General features: G+C 42.9%; 1 protein-coding gene across 1 annotated transcript; it reads left to right on the top strand.

Moving 5' to 3' along the window:
* Nucleotides 1-111: 111 nt before the first annotated feature.
* Nucleotides 112-19,911, top strand: LOC105388347 (uncharacterized phosphotransferase YvkC). The gene is made up of 24 exons (XM_048633564.1): nucleotides 112-390; nucleotides 732-986; nucleotides 1,359-1,527; nucleotides 2,038-2,148; nucleotides 3,477-3,716; nucleotides 3,976-4,103; nucleotides 4,424-4,588; nucleotides 4,829-5,010; nucleotides 5,255-5,403; nucleotides 5,480-5,616; nucleotides 5,959-6,100; nucleotides 9,998-10,145; nucleotides 10,783-10,968; nucleotides 11,202-11,282; nucleotides 11,585-11,716; nucleotides 12,270-12,419; nucleotides 12,808-12,972; nucleotides 15,999-16,215; nucleotides 16,578-16,819; nucleotides 17,222-17,373; nucleotides 17,693-17,920; nucleotides 18,407-18,596; nucleotides 19,041-19,158; nucleotides 19,563-19,911. Exons 1-24 carry the CDS (start codon nucleotides 279-281, stop codon nucleotides 19,739-19,741), a joined length of 3,978 nt encoding a protein of 1,325 aa, XP_048489521.1. The 5' UTR covers nucleotides 112-278; the 3' UTR covers nucleotides 19,742-19,911.
* The last annotated feature ends 883 nt before the right edge of the window (nucleotides 19,912-20,794 follow it).

The following is a 20,794-nucleotide window of genomic DNA, read 5'->3' as shown; positions in this document are numbered from 1 at the left end:
AGCCGACATTTTAACAAAGAATTTTGGGTTTTAAATTAATTTACTGCCTTCAAAATTGCTACCATTATCTTGTCATGGCGAGTAGGTACCTAACTAACTACCTACGCAGCAGATATTATTTTAGTCAGACTCGCGACCTTATCCGGGACAGACCTTATCTGTGTCGATAAACTAGACGTATAATCGGATTATTTATGATTAGGTTAACTAAATACAATAATATCTCGATCCTTATGTGTTAAGTGTCGTTAACGAGCGGTGTGCATGCGAGGACCAACATGGATTTTTTCGACCTACTTCTGCAAACTGGTTTAATAACATCGCTGATAGTCGGCTATTTAATTCTGGTTAAAAAGGCACCGACTAAAAAAGGATTTTATTCTGAACATGGTACGTATCATTATGGCTATTTGTAAGCACTATCATGTCAGTATAAAGTTGAATGTTTGTATGTTTATCAATAGAAGCCTTGACATCTCGACCAATTGACACTGACCTTGATTCTACTTTAATCATCAGCAAAATAGGTAATAGGTATGTATTGTGTGTAGAAGTATGGCCGTACATAATAATATAAGGTCAGTTTATAGTTAAGTAAGTAACTAATATAATTTAACTGTTAATATAGTTATTCCTAATTTACAAAGCTACTAGATATTAAAATATAGACTAATAGATATTAAAATATAGAACTACCTACATAAACTAATAAAACCCCCTCCACACCATAGGTTGGAACTACCCTCTAAAATACATCTGCGCATTATTCGCGGTGAAGCGATGGAAGAAGCAACGGCCCACCCCAGCCTCCGAAGAACTGCCCTCAAGCAAGCTGACATCTGGGTGGCAGAACCTCAGTGTGCAGGCCACCGGCACAGATGGCACCACTGTGGTGCTGGGCATCAGGAGGTGGAGCGAGAGGAAGCAGGCCGCTGAAGTGACCGTGTTTGTGAAGCTGCCCGATGGAGAGACTTACACGTTGCCTAGTAAGTTTTATTTTGTTGTAGTCAAAAAATGTTATATGTGGGTAGGTAGTTAAATTTTCTTCAAGAAGGATTCTATTTAAGGAAGGTCATACCTTTAAAATCATAGTACCTACCGTGTTATTGACGTCGTAATTCGAGACGTCGTAAATTTCGTATAGTGTTGATTCATACCTTCTACAAATGATGCAATGTCTGAAATCGATAAAACACTTGTAAATACTGTATTTTATAACACTTCGATAAAGCTTTGACCACTTCAGCTAAATATGCAACGATTGTAAGATAAGATAATTTTGCTATAATACTTACTTAGGCACTTATACATCGACATAGTGATAGAACTCGAAATACAAAGCACCTCTTTTCACTCAGGACATCCAGACACGGTCGTGGGCGCGTCAGAAGTGACCGCAGACTCCTGGAGCGCAGGTGGACTAAAGATCCAGGTGCTGCAGCCTCGCTGGGCTCTCAGGGTGCTGTTTAATGGACTGCTGACCAGAGCTAGCGATGGCAAGACCTTGCATGCACGGTTTAGCTTTATGTAAGTATCTAAATTAATAATAGGCAAAATGGCGTGGAATGTTTTCCAGCCAGCAATAAGGATCGGATGCTTTCAGCACGTTTTAAGTAACGTGGGATGTTTTCCAGTCCGCAAGTAGCGTGGGATATTTTAGTCCGACTACTTCCGGCGTAGTGTTAATAGAGAATCTACCCTCGGAGCCTGCGCTATAGTTATTGGACTAACCATTATCTTACGATTCCCTAGAGTGCAAGAGGTTACTTTCATTCACCCCAGGCTTATAGGAATATTATAAAAATGTGATGTATGTGAGATTATGCTGTTAGCCGACGGCCTTTCAGTTATGATTGTCAATATTTTATATCTTTGAAAATTGAGGGTAGGTATAAAGAAATTCCCTGAAAAGGAAGTAGTCCGCAATCCTATCTACGGCCGGCACTTACTTAGCGACTAATGGCGACTATACAATACAAAACAGAATGAACCTGATTCAACCCCATCTCCCGCTAACGTCACCGTACTGTATTTCAGCTGGAGGTCGGCGTCGCAGCCGCTGCACCACCCCGAGGGCTGGAGCGAGCAGCTCGCGTCGCGAGCCCTGGCTTCAGAGCCGTGGCGCGACGGCCAGTGGATACACATGATGTGAGTACCTACCTGATACTGTGGCACGGGGCTGTTATCGACATCGATGCGCGTTCCACCAATCACAGCGCTGTATTTTTGGGGAATCGGGATATAGTGATGTTTATTGACACCGAAAACAAACCCGTGAAGCTGCAGCTGGCACACTGAATTTTGCGCTCTCTCGACATTATATCGAAACACGACATAGGTATGTGGTACCTATATCTTGTTTTACATACAATATTTCACTGTGGGCCAGGAAATGTCAAGTTAGCGAAAATGCTCCCCTACCTATTACCTTCCTGTCACATGAATTGTGATGGTGACCGTGAGGAACTTCCGGCTAAATTATACTCTTTAAATAAATAATTATAAATAACTACACAAACCCATAGATAGATGCGCATTTAATAAATAAACGACAACCAGACAAAAGGCAAGTGCTCATCACACAAATCTTTGCCCTGGGTGGGATTCGAACCAGCGGCCCCATGCTTCGGAAGCAGCTTCACTACCGCCTTAACTTTTGATCAGCTGAACCGATTATCAATAAGCGATCTCTCTTTGACAATATCACTTTCGATAGAGATTAGGTCACCTGTGTAACAAAAACAATACAATCAACCGTCTGGATCTAACTGTGTAGTCAGCTGTCGAATACCAATGTCGAAGTTTATCATCATCTAAATCACACATGTGTAAGCTTAAGCATGCTAATAAAAATATACTCTTCTCTACTCTTATCTTCACACCTGTTGATTGAAAACTTTATCGAACGATTTTATCTCGGATACAAAGTTGGATTTTAATCTCTGATGATGAGTATGATATTTCAGATATCGTTATTTATTTAATTAATTATGTTACGCTATGTTGAGATCCGGGTGGATCTCGGACACCTTTTTAGATTATTGATCAGTTATCTACTGTTTTTTTAAACTATTTTGCTGATGCATTAGCTGATTAGGATGATAATATACAATAATAAAAGTAGATAGAACAATCTTTACTTGTATACATACAAGAACAGGATTTAGATAGATCGATAGATAGAAAGAGTAAGTAGGTACCTACTTACTCTTTAATTGTACACCAAGCAAATAATATAAGTACAATTTTACATAAACACTTAACAAGGGTAGAAAAGACGGTCTGTAGCGATCTCTTCCAGACAACCTTTGGACTAGATATAACTAATTATTAGCCGGCAACCTTTAACTACTCGCCCTATACACAATATATACTTACAAGATTTTGCCCAATCCAGCTTTTTACGCGCTATTATAAAAAACTCATGTCTATAGTACCTACATAGCATCTAATCTAAAACTATGAATGTATTCCAGAGACCGCTGGTCAGACGGCAGCTGGCACCAATGGGGCGCCCTCCAAGGCCGCTTCACCACCCACACCGCCGACGGCGCTGAAGACACCAGCGTCTGGCTGCGGGCCCGAGGGGTGAAGGACCTCAGCTGGGCTCCTCACGAGTACCAGGCGCTCAGGAGACACGTGGCGGTGGTGCTCGTGGCCAAAGATGGGACCATGGTGCGGCTGAAGGGAGTAAGCTACAAGGATGTGTTGACGCAGTGAGTTGGATTTTGTTTTTGTTTGGATTGGATGTAAAGTAGTGTTCTAGGAAGTCGTTGTAATGGTTTGTTTAATGTGTTAAATCGCTTTTTAATGACCCGAATTCTTAACTTCAGAAACAAATAATTTAGGTTGGTACTTACATATAGTACAATGTGTAATTTGTAGGTTCATTAACCCGGATGTTAATGAGTAAGTACAATACTTGATCTTGTTATCCCACAAAATTCCCACGGTTGTTGTTAATTAATGTTTCAGAGTTTACTACGGCGACGTGAGGTTCCCCAACTATGAGGTGTGTCCGATCACCTCCACGGACCTCAGCCTGCCGCACTACGGCGAGTTCGTCGACGGAGTCCCGGAAAACTCCGCCATCTCTGTGAGCAGTAAGTCTCATTCTTGTTGTCTACCTCGTATCACATCACATTTGGTTAATGGTTGTTCATTAAGGAACCGCTTCTGACCGCCACTCTTATCAAGAGAAGAGACTCCAGTTTAACCAATATGCTATGCAATGCTGTGTAATTAGATACATATAACTAGTTACCTAAACTTGAAACTTGCAAATAAAAACTCTTAATACGACTAACGAAAAGAACCGTCGAACGAAGAGTCCAAATCCAAATTGTTTATTTTTAACACCATCATTCTGTAATTACGTAGGTATATACCTACAAGTACAATGTATGTTTCTCCCTGGTTTCAGCATCCAACGGGCGCACCCTAAGAATGGTGTTTCGCTTGGAGCATGCCGGTGGCAAACTGCTGAGCGGGTCTCCGACTCAATACGAGGTTCACTACAAGACCATTACTGGCTCTATAGAGGGCTATGCTGCTACGGGACTTCTGGAGCTCGGATATGTTGTGAAAGGTCAGTTATTGATAAATCCAGATGCTAATAATAATAAATGGATTAGATGATATATGAGATTAGAATCAGCGTATAATGATTAGGAAATGATTTATCACGGGTTCTTCATAATCCAGCGTTCCAGACCTATCGGACTAGCCTTTATAGTGGCATCTACAACTTCTGTCTGACCGATAGTGTGTAAGTTTCGTGTTGATGGCCGATAGTATCCTTTAACTAGCAAATTTTATCTGCCAACAGAACCCCGAGTGCCCTCAGTGCGTCTCACTCCCCCGCGTTCCCTCAAGTGGCTGTCGAAAGAGGACATAAAAGGAGCCATCAGCTACTGCGCATTCTTCGACACAGACCCCGCCAAGTGCCCCGACCTGGTGGGAGGGAAGGGTGCCTCCCTTGCCTTGCTGGCGAAAAAACAAAGGGATTTGGTAAGCAATCATTTAATGGATTAGATAAATTGAATGCTATCTTCTAAGCATGTAGTAGCTTAAGGGCCCGTACAGGGTGAATGAAGGATCTACTTAGGGTTCTGGGTCTGGTTATGACATACCTGAGCAAGATAAGCTTGCTTAACCTATTAGAAGAAAGTACCTGAAAGGGATTAGATCTAATTTCATTGTAATTTTTTGTGTCTATAAGTAACTATTTATTTAATCTTTGAAAATGTTTCAGGGCTACAAAGTTCCACCTGGCTACTGTATCACGACACTTGCTTTGGATAAACAGCTGAAAGAAAACCCACAACTTACCAAGTCTATCAGCGAAATAGAAGCTTCGAATGAGGATTACATTGAAGAAGTGTTCAAAGAAAAATGCAATAAGTAAGTCGAATTTTGAATTTGCAATTGAATTATGAAATCGGAAATAAATTTTAAAAACTTTTCTTCATGTTTTCAGAGCATCTGCACTTATAGCATCCACTGCATTAGTAACAGAAGTAAAATCTGAAGTTCTGTCACATTTGAAGGAGCTAAGGTCCAAAGCGATACAGGAAAATCTAGGTCCAGCACTGAGATTTGCCGTCAGGTCTTCAGGTAAATATATTTATAAATCAAGTTTATTTTGTAAGACCGAGCAGGGTCCCTGAAATACCTCCTAAGTATAGGTACCTACGGTATTTTACATAGGATTAAAGTGTAATATTATTATGCCTGAAAAATTATATGAACCATGTTATCGGATGTCTCACTAAAACAGCCTGTGCTATGCGCCTGAAATTTCTAATCTTCAAAGCCTAATGTGACTTTTGATTCCCTCGAGCTCATTAGCCCCCTCGCTGTCGCACTGTCTCCAAACCCAGTCTCTAATTAATAATACATCCCTTTGACATTACTGTCTCTAAACCTGTGAATTAAAACTATGCTGATGTATTTCAGCGGTGGGCGAGGACGGCGAGGCTCTATCAGCGGCGGGGCAGAACGACACGATCCTGGGCTGCGTGACTGATGATGACGTGGTGGGAGCCGTGCAGAGATGCTGGGCTTCCATGTTCGCGTTTACTAGCGCGCATTATAGGAGGTGAGTATTTAGTTTAAATAAATAAATATAAATAAATAAATCATTTATTTCGGATTGATCCATATTTTGTTAGTAACAATGAACTTAAAAATTATGTTAGTAATGGTATTCAATTAAATTAAATTAAAATGACACATAATAATTAAATAGGTAAATTATTTAGCCGCCCATTTACACGGCATAACATGTGCACACATCAAAGATCGTAGCAGCGGACTGTCTACTCTCTCTGCTATAGTGGTCAGGAGGCTGTTGGTGCTGGTACGCACCCGCTGCATCAGGGAGGCTACTCGCTTCCTCATGATGGCATGAAATCCATCAGTGTGTGCCTCGGCGAACATCCCTGACGCGCTGCAGTACCGCGGCAGCCCCAACAGCATCCTGAACGCATTATTATATTGAACGCGTAGGGCGTTGTAAGCCTTTTGAGTAAAGCTGATCCACAGGGCGCAAGTGTAAAAGGATTGGCAATAGGCCCTAAATAATGTGATTTTTACACTCTTTGTACATCTTGCAAACCTACGGATCAGCATGTTACTTCTGACTGCCAACGCCCTACGCTCCCTCTCAATGTCCCAATCATCTGATTGCGACTCGGATACCCAGTGCCCCAGGTACTTAAATCGCGGTACGACTTTAAGAGGACTGCCGCTCAGAGTGACTTCAGGTATATCAGGGTAATATTTAGTACCAGCCTTGAAAACAAGCAACTCACTCTTTTTCGCGTTGTACCTGAGGCCATGAGCTTCCGCATACGACTCACAAATGCTCAGCAGTTTCATGAGAGCGCTGATCGAGGGGCACAGCAATACCATGTCATCTGCATAACTAATATTATTTACAAATTTCCCACCAATTGAGCATCCGACCATGGCATTGCTGAGCTCCTCGATCAGCCGATTCACATACAGGCAAAAAAGTTTGGGAGAGCTCAATCCGCCCTGCCTCACCCCGCACTCCAGCCTGTATGGTTCGGATAGCGAGCCTGCCCATCTCACCATGTTATTTTGGTGCCCATACCAATATTTCAGAATATCAATGAACTCTCCAGGCAGCGTTGAGTCCTCGTACAGCTTTTGCCATAACTTACTATAGGACACCAGATCGAAGGCCTTGGACAAGTCAAGAAAACAAGCGTATACGGGTGTTTTCCTGTCCGTATAGTAACGGACAGTATGCTTGAGACAAAGTATTGCTGTCTCTGTAGATAGCCCAGATCTGAATCCGAACTGGGCATCATGAAGATGTAGGTGTTTGTCTAGCATACTGTCCATCACTTTTGCAACTATGGTGGCCAACGAAATGGGCCTATAGTTATTGACATCTGAGGCATCCCCTGTCCTGTTTTTAACTATTGGCACTACCAGGGTCTTCATCATGTCCTCAGGCATGTAGGAGTGGCCAACACAGAAAGAAAGAAGCATGGCGAGTACTCTGGGCAAGTGAACACCTGCATGTTGCAAGTGTTCAATGCTGAGCGAGTCGTGCCCAGGCGATTTACCACGCGTCATGCTCTTTATAACCGAAGCTACTTCTTTAGCGGTAAAACTGATATGGGGAGTATCTGTGGTGGGCACTCGGGACAATGATGAGTCACCTGGCGTGTTCAGAGATGATTTTACCCTAAAATGGTTTTTAAACAACTCGGTAATTTGCTGAGGCTCACTAACGCCCCCTACACTCACCGGGAGACTCGACCTAGGGTTCAGTTTACTAGTCTGCTTCCAGAATTGGCCAAAGTTTTTGCTGTCGTGGTGGGAAGCTATTATGTCCATTTTAATCTGTTCAGCATTATCTTGACACCATTTCAATTTTTGTTTAAAAACTTTTTTAGTACTTATCATAGCGGAATAGATAGGTCCCGTTTTAGGTTTTCCGTGCATAGCCCAGTCTAAAAACCTAAGTCGAGCCTCCGAGTGAACCTGCCTCACATGTTTGTTCCACCCAACTATATGATTCCTTTTATGTGGAGCTACTTTGCCATGACTATGGACAGCCGCATCAGACAATATACTAACAATATTAGAATACATTTTATCTATAACAACCTTATGTCTTACGTCACTACAAAGTTTACCAGCACAGCACCTAAATTCCACTGGAAAATCTATATCTCTTAATTTGTTATGACAATAATTATTAAACAATTCTATTTGCTCCGGGCTTCTTTCACCCCAAATAACTGAGTTACACTTCGAGCCCCTCCCACACTCAGTCTTATTTACTAGTAGGGGAGACCGGGGACAAAAGTAACAGCGGGTAGAAAGTAACAAAGACTCTGTGGACTTCCCCAATAGCCTTAACGTCCCAAGCGACAGCTGGTAGTCAACATGCGATGCCCCCCACGCATGATATCATTTTCCGCCCCCGTGCCGCGATAAAAGGTTGTTTTAGTGAGCATTTCGTGATTTTACACACCAAAAGTAAGTTTTTTGGTGTTTATTCATTTAGTGTTTCCGTAGAATTAAGATGCCAAGAACCATATGACTATTTGTTCATTGATTAATTATAAGATTGTCTGTAGCATGTCATAAATTGTTTTCGAATAACACGTGCTGTTTTAAAGTTATGTCACCTGATATTTCAAAAATGGGGATGGGTACAAAAGTAACAGCTCGCGGCAGGACAAAAGTAACGAGTTACTTACGTAAGTTTGCCATGTCACATTATAAATTTTTATTTTTTGTTGTTTTGATTAGATATTTGTATCATAATATTGTATATTATGGCAAAAATAAAACAACTTCTTATCCGTTACTCAGTTTAAATGATGGATCTCATTTACAGTTTATATTAAGAAGTTTTTTTCAGTTTTGCCAATAAGTCATAAGTTTTTTTTAGTTTCGATAGTTTTTTAAGAAGTTTTCTTAACTAAATAATTTGATTGTTTTTTTTGTTCATTCATTTGAATCGTATTTATAACATTGGGCAGAATTTATGGGTTGTTACTTTCAACCCATGCCTTGTTACTTTCGTCCTGACCATGGGGTCGAAAGTAACGATTTCCCTTTTTTTTTGAGGCTTTAGAAATGCTACAATTCGTGATGTATTAAGTAAAGTAATAATGGATATTTGTAGACTATATACGAAAGTTTTATGTGACTATATTCATTTTATCGTAAATGTTATTAATAACGAGAAATCAGACAGAATCTACAAACTGTTACTTTTGTCCCCGGTCTCCCCTACATTGATGTTACATGTAATCTCTAACGGGAAATGGTCAGACCAATAAACATTATAATGTACCTTAGCGTCCGTTACAGTTTTCCACATAGCCTCCGACACTAGGCAGTGATCCAACCAACTTCTAGTACCATGAACGTCACTTACGTACGTATATGTGCCTGACGAGAGTCCCAGCACTTCTATATCTGCACAGCGCCACCTTTGTTCCGAACAAAAATCCATTAGTTCGTTACCGAACCGGTCCCCATAGTTTGCATTTAAGTCACCGAGTATAATTACCGAGTCTATGTTACACTCATCCACTATAGCTGCGATCTCACCTAAACACTCCGTAAACACAGGTAGGTTCTCGGCCGAGTCCGTCGGCATGTAAACAGAGAACACTAAGAGCACACGATTAGATAGCACTAGTTTACATAATGAATTCACAGTCAGCATTAATGAGTGGATACAGTATGGTACACCACAAATTTGCTGGTGCGCTCTGTGCTAGGTATTCAGAGCAGGTAGGCTTTACAAAAACGATATTTAGGTGAGTTGCCATGCTTTTGGTGCGGAATATAAAACGTTGGTTAGCTCAGCTACAGCACAACTTTTTTACTTAAGTACCTATGTCTTATCAAATCAGTTTAGGCGCGTTCAGAAAAAGTTATTCATGTATGTTTCACGTTCGCTACGTTCTTAACATTATCATTTTTATATCCACAGACAGAACGGCCAGCCCTGCCTGTGCGGCGGCGGCGTGGTGGTCCAGGCGCTGGTGACCCCCACGGCGGCGGGGGTGCTGTTCACGAGGCACCCCGCCGCCGGGGACCCCGCCAGGCTGCTGATTACTGCCAACTACGGACTTGGGGAGGTAAGGAGTTTAGTTAAACGATGTAATGATACTAGTTGTCGATGTTATGATACTGGTTGTGGATGTCATGATACTAGTTGTTGATGTCATGATACCTGCTTGCGGCGGATGTCATGATACCTGGTTGCTACGAATGTCATGATACTAGATGTTCGAATATTCGTGTCATGATACCTAGTGGTCGTGGATGTCATCCAAAAGGCCTTTACCGACGTCACACCGGAAGAGACGTGAAGTGTGCCGTTAGCTGTTGGCGCGCTTTGTCAGCATTGAATGGAGGGTATTTGGGTACACCCGAGTCCGCGTTGTTCTATGTTTCTCAGAGTCCAACCGTTTACCTTATGAAGACCGGATCGAGGGTCTGTCACTTTGTTCTGGGAACTGATTGTGCGTTTCTTGTAAAGTGTGGTAACTAAGTATTCGTGATGATTTCATTTTGATGATTTGTTAATTGTGATTATGATTGCCTAAATGCCGAATAAGAACTTCTGCTGTGTTTCCTCTGTGTCCTCTATACCTATACTCGTATACCAAGTGCCATGTCTGATGATAATAACTAAGGCTCGGCCCCTGCTTTGTTAAATATGATTTCTTAGTTTTTTAAACTTTATCTTCATATATCTTTTTCTCATTCCAGAGCGTAGTATCAGGCGCAGTGGAGCCGGACAGCATCACGGTGGCCCGCTCGGAGCGCGGGGAGGTGTCCATTGCGGGCATCGAACTCGGGTCCAAGACGCACCGCGTGGCCGCGCAGGGGTCGGGGGTGACTACTGAAGACGTGCCGGAGAATGAGAGGAATGTCGCCTGTATCACGGATGAGCAGGTGAGGAATAATACCTACTTACTTTAATATGAGGGATATATTTTTTAAACCGTTCGTGGCGAATAAACGCGAGTTTCTATGGCGCGAGAGAGTCGCCGCCTAGCGGTACACGCGCTACACTAGCTCCGCGTCATACAAATTTCACTGCTCGATCGGTTTAGAAAAACCTACATTATGCCCTCTGTTAAGATTTCTCGCTAAAACAATATTTATGTTATACCTATCTTCTACAGATTTTGCAACTGGCAAAGATGGGAGTAACCCAAGAAGAACTGTGGGGTGCACCCAGAGATATTGAATGGGCGGTTACAAAGGTAAGTAACGTTAGATTTAAACACTGTTAAGTAAGCGTTACTTTACGTTGTCTGAAGCTAGCAGTAAAAGGTTACAGTTACATTGCATTACCTTACATCGTAGAAATCGTAGCTAGTTTGAAATAATAAGCACACTTAGGCGTGAATTACACAGAAAAAGTATAAGGCGAAGGCGCGGCACAGGGCATCCCGCTTCAAAACGATTTAATACAAAATCTAGGTACTTTTCTGTGTGTTTCGCGCCTTAACTGGCGCGGACTCTATTATCATATCGTTGTCACAATATCATGTCGTTGTTCCAGGACGCCATATACCTGCTACAAGCGCGTCCCATCACGTCGCTGGAGCGCTGGTCGGACGAGGAGCTGCTGCACGAGATGGACGACCCCGTCATGTCGGACGATGCACTGCTGTCGTTCGCCAACATCGGGGAGGTCAGCTTCAGTTGTTCTAGGTGTAACTTGTCACGGGAAATCATTTGTCTTTTGTGTCTGGTTTATCATTGGTAAACGGTACTTGATTAATTTAATGTTCATATTATAAAGTAGGTATAGTTATGCGTTTTCTTTCTGATGCATAATAGGTATAGTGCCACAAACTTATCTGTTCCGGTGAGAGCGAACTAAATTGGTCCATATAATCTATGTCAATATGAAATTCATTAGTAAGTAATGAGGTAAGTATGGACCAATTTAGTTCGCTCTCACCGGAACAGATAAGTTTGTGGCACTATACTTATATTATTATGTTTTAGCATAGAATAACCTTGTTATTCTATGGTTTTTTGACAATAGTTTCATAATAGTTTCCGCTAGATGCGCCACTTTGCATGTGAGAAAATTTAAACTTTATATAATAATTGTGGTGTACGTTTTCCTAAAATAAAATAAATAAATATATATAATATATTCTAAATGACATACTTTACAGCATTACCTATTTTTTTATATATCTACCTATTGCCAAGATTATTATACCAATTATCAGGTGCTGCCGAAGCCAGTCAGTCCACTAAACATAGACCTGGTGATGAGGCCGCTGCAGGAGACTATGACTGAAGTAGTGGAGAAGCCCCCTTCGGTTTACAAGAGGTACACCATCATGACCCACTACCGGGGCTGCATGGATCTGTTCAATGTAAGTTTTAATTTAATTAAGTACTTACCTATTTAATTTAATATTTAAAACTTTGATAGGTTGGCTATCATGTAAGTATACCTACGGAAGTAGACATATTTTTAAGCATCTAGTATTCCGGAAATGACAAAGATTTACATTAAGTATTATTACTCTGATGCCAGAAGTTGCTGATGGCCAAAAGTCGCCAAAACTTTGAATAACCAGTGGACGACACGTGCGCATCGTATCTTTCTAAGTTTTCATAAACAACTAGATCTGCGTAAAAAATTAATATTCCTTATTACCTAATTGGCTGTCTAGGTATTCAACATTTTGCTGTAACTGTTATCTCCGCCGTAAGTTATCCTATCAACAAACACCTAAATAACACCCCTTATAATTCCAGACCATCTACCGGCGCGTACCGCCCAAGATCGACGTGGGCATGCGCATGGTGGAGATGGCGATCCACGGACACACCGTCGCGGACGCAGACATCCATCGCACCGCGACACACGTGCACACGCGGGGGAGGTTCGACCAAGTCGTACTCATGTATGGGATGATTGAGGTAAAGTGAGGAGAATTTACGTAAAATCGCCTAGCGAAAATATACAGTATCATTGTCAGTATACCGTATCAGTATACGTGTCAGTACAGTATCCGAAACATGGTGGAGATGGCGATCCAAGGCCATGCCGTCGCGGATGCGTAGGTTCACTGCACCGCCACGCACGTGCACCAGCGGGGGAGGTTCGACCAAATCGTACCTAGGTACTTATGTATGGGATGATCGAGGTCACGTGACGAAAAAATGCCGAATGGAAAAATACAGTATCACTGTCCGTATCAGTACACAGTATACAATAATAATGTCCTCCTAGCCGAATTTTGACCACGGCGGCCAATCTCATTTGAGATCAGCCATCTACGCAGGGGTAGATTATAGTGCCCAAGTGTGTGCGCAGTACACAGGAGCACTCTCTGTTCCATCACTCTCATAACCCAATGGGACGGATTGCCCGACACGAATGGAGACAGCTAGGCGCACGACCGACTGCTTTACATGCCCATCTGGCAGCATGGATCGTGTCACTGTTCCGGACATCAGGTGATCAGCCTTCTATGTCCTAACCAAACTTAGAACCACAATTTAGAAACACAAATTGATGGTCCCACCCGGGAATCGAACCCGGGACCTCTGGGTCATGAAGCGAAGCTTCTACCACAGAGGCAGAGACAGTATACAATACCTGTATCCGTAACGTGGTGGACATGGCGATCCACGGGTACACCGTCGTCGTACTCATGTATGGGATGATTGAGGTAACGCGAGGAGAATTATTGTTTTACATGTAAATTGCCGACTTTAAAGGAAAAAAAATACAGTATCATTGTCAGTATTACGTATCAGTACTTATACAGTACTAGCTGTTCCCGCGCGCTTCGCTTCGCCTTAAAAAGTTTTCCCGTGGGAATTCCGGGATAAAAAGTAGCCTATGTTCTTTCCCAGGGTCTAGACCGTATGTATACCAAATTTCATTCAAATCCGTTCAGTAGTTTTGGCGTGAAAGAGTAATAGACAGACAGACAGACAGACGGACAGACAGACAGACAGACACAGTTACTTTCGCATTTATAATATTAGTAAGGATCAGTTGGTACACACACAGTATAAAGTACAGTATCCGTAACATCGGGAGATGGCGATCCACGGGAGATTCGACCTACTTGTACTCGTGTATGGAATGATTGAGGCAACGTTGGAGCCATTCTCCAACGTTGCCTCAATCATTCCATACACGAGTCCATACAGATCCATACAGATCTCACCCGCTTATGTGAGTTAGTGGCCATTAACGAACCTGTTTTAGTTTATTGATAAAAGTGCTTACTATGATGGAAACAAATGAGTATAAATACGCCTACTAATGCCAGCAGTCCGCTTGTGGAACCAGTTCCCACCTTCATATCCATGGAAACATTTAATTGCAAAGTTCGCCCACACTACCTCCAGATTCAGAACAATCAGCCATAATAAATAAATATAATATAAACACTCACACCTTGTACTAATGTACTCCCTTGCGGGGTAGGCAGAGGTGCATTGCTGAACCTACTTTTCGCCAGTGTTTATGTTAGTCCCAATGTAATAGGGGCGGGCCTATTGCCATTTTACGGGCACATCCAAGACCCGAGAACAAATATCTGTGTTTAAACAAGTATCTGCCCCGGCCGGGAATCGAACCCGGGACCTTCGGCACAAGAGTCAGCGTTGCTGACCGCTGCGCCATCCGGTCGCCATAATTATAGATAGATAGATAGAATACGCTTTATTTGCACACCAACAATGAATCATATGAATAACAAATTACAACTTAACCCGTGGGGTACAAAAGGCGGTCTAATTAATAATAATTATGTGAAGTATGTGTGATTGATGATTTTGAAGATAGAGTATACTTACACATTATTAAATTGTGTAGGTATTTCTATGTTTCATTGTATTTATATATTAAAAAGTTTTCCCGTGGGAATACCTCGATAAAAAGTAGCCTATGTGTTAATCCAGGGTGTCAGCTAAAACCATACCAAATGATGATGGGCACCAATATATGGAAGCTGGGACCAGCACCAATAGAAATGAGTGATACGTCGTTGAAAAGGTATTTTTTTGCAGAATATGAATAACGGAAGCGCTAGTCTTGATTTACTGTCCAATTAGAATTATCGCACCTTGAAAGTTTTTATATTTTATTTCTGTAATTTTAATGTTTTTGTTAGTTTTTCACATTCATTTTTAATTTTTATTACAAAATGATCATATTTCATATAATATTATATTTGTTTATTATCTCAGTAAATAAAACCAGTTAAAAGTAATTTCTCGAATTTCAATAATACGTGTATTACGCCCTAACTGTCATCAGGAGAGAGAGTGCAATGCCATAGAAAAATACTTCCTTCCGACGAATATATTTCAAAATGGACAACTTATACGGATTTGTCGCCATAATACTTTTTTTCTCAGTTGAAAAGAGCTATCCAACGATGTATGTCTCATCTTTATTGGACATAGGTCCCAAAACGCCCATTGTCATTTCGTAACTTAGCGCGTCTCCTCAACTTTCTCTTTCGCAATAGCTTTCATTCTCTCCCCAAAAACAACCAATGGTTAACTGGAAGAAAATGATATTAGCATTAGGTAAGTTCTTCAATATAAGTACACGATAGTTTGATATAGAATAAATAATAATAAAAAAATACGGTATCAGACAAGGGCGTACCCAGGTAGGAGCAGGGGGGGGCAGCTGCCCCCCCCTAGAAGTTAAAATAAACGTAAATTTTCCTGCCAAGTGGGAATTAAAAACGTGTTACTTACTGTGCGCAATATGAAGTGTTGGAAACAAAGTATCTTTTCTTTTTAGTCAGATATTTTGATTTAATATTCTTTTATATATAATGTTTCAATATTACCCGACCGTCTACACTGCCGTGGTATTCTTTTGACAGACCATATCTAGTCCATCTTTGGTCCCTGAAAGCCCCAAGTTCTTGTCCCAACAGCTCCAAATACAAACAACTCTACCCTTTCAGTCTCTGGTCCTATCTGGCTGGCACGCATCCAGAGCGAGGAAGGCAGTAAAGAAGTTGCACTTCGACTTAGAGTCCGAGGATCCACTTCAACTGCTGGAGTCAGTGACCGGCGCCACCGTGGGACTTACACCGCTCTACCGTCACCACATGCTCACTTCCAGTGCCAGCACTGCCAGCCAGGTCATCGCCATGTCTGTGCTGCTTGAAGGAGGACAAGGTGAGGTTTAGGAGTTAAGCTTTTGTTGGCGGTTTACGAGTACCTAGGCCTGGAACCTTTCCTTCATTTAAGGGAGACCCGTGCCTCAGAGTGGTCGTGAATCACGTGATAATGACGGTTTAGTGAAAGACATTTTATTTAGGTCCATAGACCTGATCTTGCCTTCACTGGAGATTGATTCAATCTCTCTTGTATGTATTACTTTTATATCTACTCTCTCTCAATCAACTATTGCGTTTGCATGCATACGGCAGCTCCAGTGGTCAGATATTAGCAAAGCAAAAAGAGCATGAATTTGCTTTTCACCCCTACATTTAAACTCTAAAAGCCATGTAATAATCCACTTTTAATTTTTTGTTCAGACTTTACGCCAGAGCAATGCAACGAGGTCGGCAAGATGCTGAGCTCGGGCCAGGCAGTATCAGCCGAAGTCCCGCACGCGCTAGCCAGACTCTCCAAACAACTGAACGCGTCCGACCGAGCTGAAGACTTCCGCAAGGTGGACCCGAAGCAGGGCTTGGACTGGCTGAAGGAGAACATTCCGCAGTTGCACAAAGACGTCGTGGAGTTTCTGGACGAGCACGGCCATCGGGCTATTATGGAGGTTAGTGGAACACTCAATAGGTACTCAATCATTTATTGCTTCCATAGTAGGTTTTACAGGACTCGTTCATTTGGGGATCATCGCTGTGATCCTATCATGAGCTGTATTTATTCCTTAACACTCGGTAGTTTTAGTCATAAAGATTCGCTTCTAAGTTACGATATCATTATTAGTTATAATTAACTTTTACAAGGTCTGGAATAACAGAAGTTACTTAATAACAGAAGTTTATATATTTATTAATGACGAAAACCGTATTCTAATCGTCAATTTGTACTGGCCTAACGTGGTCTCAGACCTATTTTCCCTCGAGGAGTCGAGGAGTTATGGATTAACGAGTTTTTAGAAATAGGAGTTATGGACCCTCCATACGAAATTTACTCTCTTATTTTCCTACTCCAGTTCGACATCAGAACCCTGCCGTGGGTGCTGGCGCCGGAACAGCTGATGGAGGCGCTACAGAACATGCGAGTGGACACAAAGCACGCGACGAGTGATGTTAGCGACCGCGACCTCATCGCCTCACTCACCACGCCGACTAAGTCTAGCACGAGGTAAAAATATTCATGTAGGTAGTTATTACAAATTAGGGATTAGTTAGTATCAGAATGTCCAAAGCACTAATAAAGACGAGATGAATAATTGGAGTGCTTATTTTTATATTTATCTATCTATTTCGGGTTATATGTTCGTTATGCTCTTCTCGCTGTGTGAAAAAGCCATATTTTATGCCGAGTAACAGAGAGGAACTTTAAGCTTATGTCCGTATATACTGTCAAAGCAAGGCAGCAATTCTGCAACTCGGCAAATCGTTAGTCAAACGAAATATAACTTACTACCTAGCTAACATTGCCCTATCTCCATAAATTACAGAACAGCACTAAGCTGGATCCTGCCGCTCTCCCGTCGCATGGTGATCAACCGCGAGTCCACCAAGGCCAGCCTGATCCTGGGCATCCACCGCTTGCGCCTGGCGGTCCGGCGCCTCGGGCGCGCGCTCGCCGCCGCCTGGGGGCTGCCGCATCCGGACTTGGTCTTCTACTTCCGGTTGTATGAGCTGGAGACGTATTTGGAGACGCGCGACCCGGTTTTGTTGAGGAAGTAAGTATATGATAGTGCAGGTAAAGACTGATTGTAATCTTTGTCACATAATGTAGGTACACGTACAGTGGCCTGCATAGCAACCTGACGATTCTTAGAGTGAAATTGCAACTCGGGTTTCTTTGCAGCTTACTGTACCCCGAATAGGATAGCGTAGCATGCGACGCTCTGAAGCCCGCTCGACCGATGACCTTTGTCAAGTAGCCCTAAGTAAGCCATAGTTAGTATTAGTAAAAGTGGTCCTGATAAGGAAAGCCGAGGAGGTGTAATGTAACGGCTGTTGGCTGATGATCCTGTGAGACTTTCCTTTTATTTAACTATTAATTTGTTTTATTCTTTATCGCAAAAATATACACATAATTAAGTGTACAGTACAAAAGGTGGGCTTAAGCATTAAGCTATAAGCATTTTCCAGGCAACCCACAGATTTTTAGAGCTGCCTCTTCACCTTTTACACACAACTCAACCCTAACCCTCCCCTTCCAGAGCTCAACTGCGTCGCCAGCACCACGCGGCCTGGTCTCGCCTGTCGTTCGCGGAACTACACCGCGGCTGGCCCGCCCCCGCGCCCCCCGCCGCCCCGCGCCTCGCCTCCGCCGGCGCCAGTTTGAGAGCCACTCCCGTGTGTGCGGGGGAAGTGGTGGCTAGAGCGTGTGTTATTAAGGATTTGTCTGAGGTGAGTTGTTGCATGAGGTGGCGACTTTCGGTAACTATGTTGAGTTTCCGCAGTCCTGGGCTGCGTTCTCAGTAGGTAATCTGTCGGCCTCCGACTAAGTTAGCGGCGTATGGGTTTAGTATGTCGAGTGTTCAGTTTACGGTTAGGCGCGCTTAGTGACGGGCGAAGATGTCTACTGGGAACGCAGCCTTGAATACTATATTGAATACCGTACCGGGTTCCAAAAAACGGAACTCCTTCCCTTATAGCCTGATTACACCTACCGAGTAGAGTGGCCGAGACAGTAGGTATCCTCGACCAATGAACGGCTACCAATTAACCGAGTGCCCGGCCGAGGACCGAGGATACTGTCTCGCCACTGTACTCGGCAGGTGTAACAAGGGTATTAGCGTATTTACAAGCCTAACAAACAGTTTAGTAATAATTACTAATTATTGTTCCCAGATCCACCTGCTGCGGCAGGGCGACGTGCTGGTGACGACGTGCACGGACATCGGCTGGTCGCCGTACTTCCCGCTCATCTCGGGTATCGTCACTGAGCTGGGAGGACTCATCTCGCACGGTACGTGGAGATAACAGCTTGTTACAGGTGTCTTGTGAACAGTAAATAATCAGTGGTTTCGCTACTGGAGGTTTCATACCGCTGAGTTATCTGCTACCGCTAGGAGTAACTGTATACTTCGGTCTTAAAACTGCTACCCACGGCAGCGAATAACTGCGTCTTTAGCGTGAAGTTTTGTTGTCTGTTATCGGGAAGCTTTTCATTTAGACCGTCTGCTGCTGCGGCCGTTGAAAACAACCTTCTCACCTTTTTGTGCTAAAAGGTAAGGAACCTTCAGGGACACCTTGACTACTTCTACAAGCTTATTCTTATCAGAAAAACATTCAACCCGGTAGTTTTTTTTCACACACTGTCTCTAAGTACATATTCGTACCAATTTTACTAATAACTCATATCACCCACAGGCGCAGTAATAGCCCGTGAGTACGGTCTCCCGTGCATCGTGGGCGCGGCGGGTGCCACCGACCTGTTCCAAACTGGGGACCTCGTGCGGCTCGCCGGCGCTAGTGGGACCCTGGATAAGGTAGAGGCTACCGAGGAGGCAGTGCAGGCTAGCGGGGAGGCGGTGCAGGCTAGCGGGTAGGCGGTGCTGCTGCAGGCTACCGGGTAGGCGGTGCTGCTGCAGGCTACTGGGTAGGCTGCACTTATTGGCTACCGGGTAGGCAGCAGTGCCAGCTACTCAGGAGTACGGCCTACAGGGTAGGCAGATGGTATGCGACAGTATTACGGTGTAAATAAAGAGTTGTGTATATGCATGCTTGTTTTGTTTTGTACTTACTAATATAGTTGGTTGTAGATTTGCTGGTAGTGGATAAAGGTTACTAACGTTCTGGGTGTAAGGGAGCAGTGGCGGCTGCACCTCAAGTGCGCCCGTGCAACGCACTACCATTTAAAAACCTTCTAAATATGTACCTTCCTTCTTCCTATACCATACTAGGTACGTTTAAAAAAACTTCACAAAAAATATCAATATAACAACCGTAATACCTACCCTAAACAGAAATTACATAAATCTGATTATCGTTACGAGTTAAAATAAACCGAGCCGGCCTATTTTGATTTCTACTGCGAAAGAATTAGATCTTATTTTTGCTTGAACAAAAACGGCCTCGTGCGCTCGGATTGTCGCACGGAGCGATCTCCTACATGTAGTATGAAACAGGATGGAAATCGCCCGGCGCGTGAGACGGAAGATGCTCAGTAGTCTCAGTACAAACTGTATGCAGTTCTAGGATAAATTCGTGCGCCGCACGCAACCGGACATTGCCGAAAGAATACGAATGACGCCACGGGACTCGGGAGGCGCGGGCGGCGGCCTTGACCGGTGCAGTGGCGGTGACCTATGAACGATACACTACACTTGTCATGTCATTCGCGCGCGAATACGTAATTAATTTATTTGTTACTCTAATTACTTATTAACTAAGAAAGTAGTAAAGATTTCGTGAGTGTGTATGTGTGTGTGAGTGAAAATAAGTGCAAAATACAATATTGACTTCATAAAAGGCAATATTTAGGACATTTCAAAATAGACTGGACATTAAATCTGCTGGGCCGCCTCGGCCTTTTCTCATTTTAAAACAGGAGTGCAAAACAGAAAATAAATCTTATAAGTACTTATACCTGAATTTTCAAA

The sequence above is a fragment of the Plutella xylostella genome, chromosome 5, assembly GCF_932276165.1.
Source record: "Plutella xylostella chromosome 5, ilPluXylo3.1, whole genome shotgun sequence".
NCBI classification, from domain to species: domain Eukaryota; kingdom Metazoa; phylum Arthropoda; class Insecta; order Lepidoptera; family Plutellidae; genus Plutella; species Plutella xylostella.
Note: the sequence above shows the minus strand (reverse complement) of the source record. Positions and strands in the feature narration are given on the sequence as shown.

Coding starts and splice junctions, on each gene's coding strand:
- LOC105388347 (XM_048633564.1), top strand. CDS start 279: ATGGATTTTTTCGACCTACTTCTGCAAACTGGTTTAATAACATCGCTG. Junction 5,617..5,958: donor ATTTGCCGTCAGGTCTTCAG/GTAAATATATTT, acceptor GATGTATTTCAG/CGGTGGGCGAGGACGGCGAG. Junction 16,216..16,577: donor GCTGCTTGAAGGAGGACAAG/GTGAGGTTTAGG, acceptor TTTTTTGTTCAG/ACTTTACGCCAGAGCAATGC.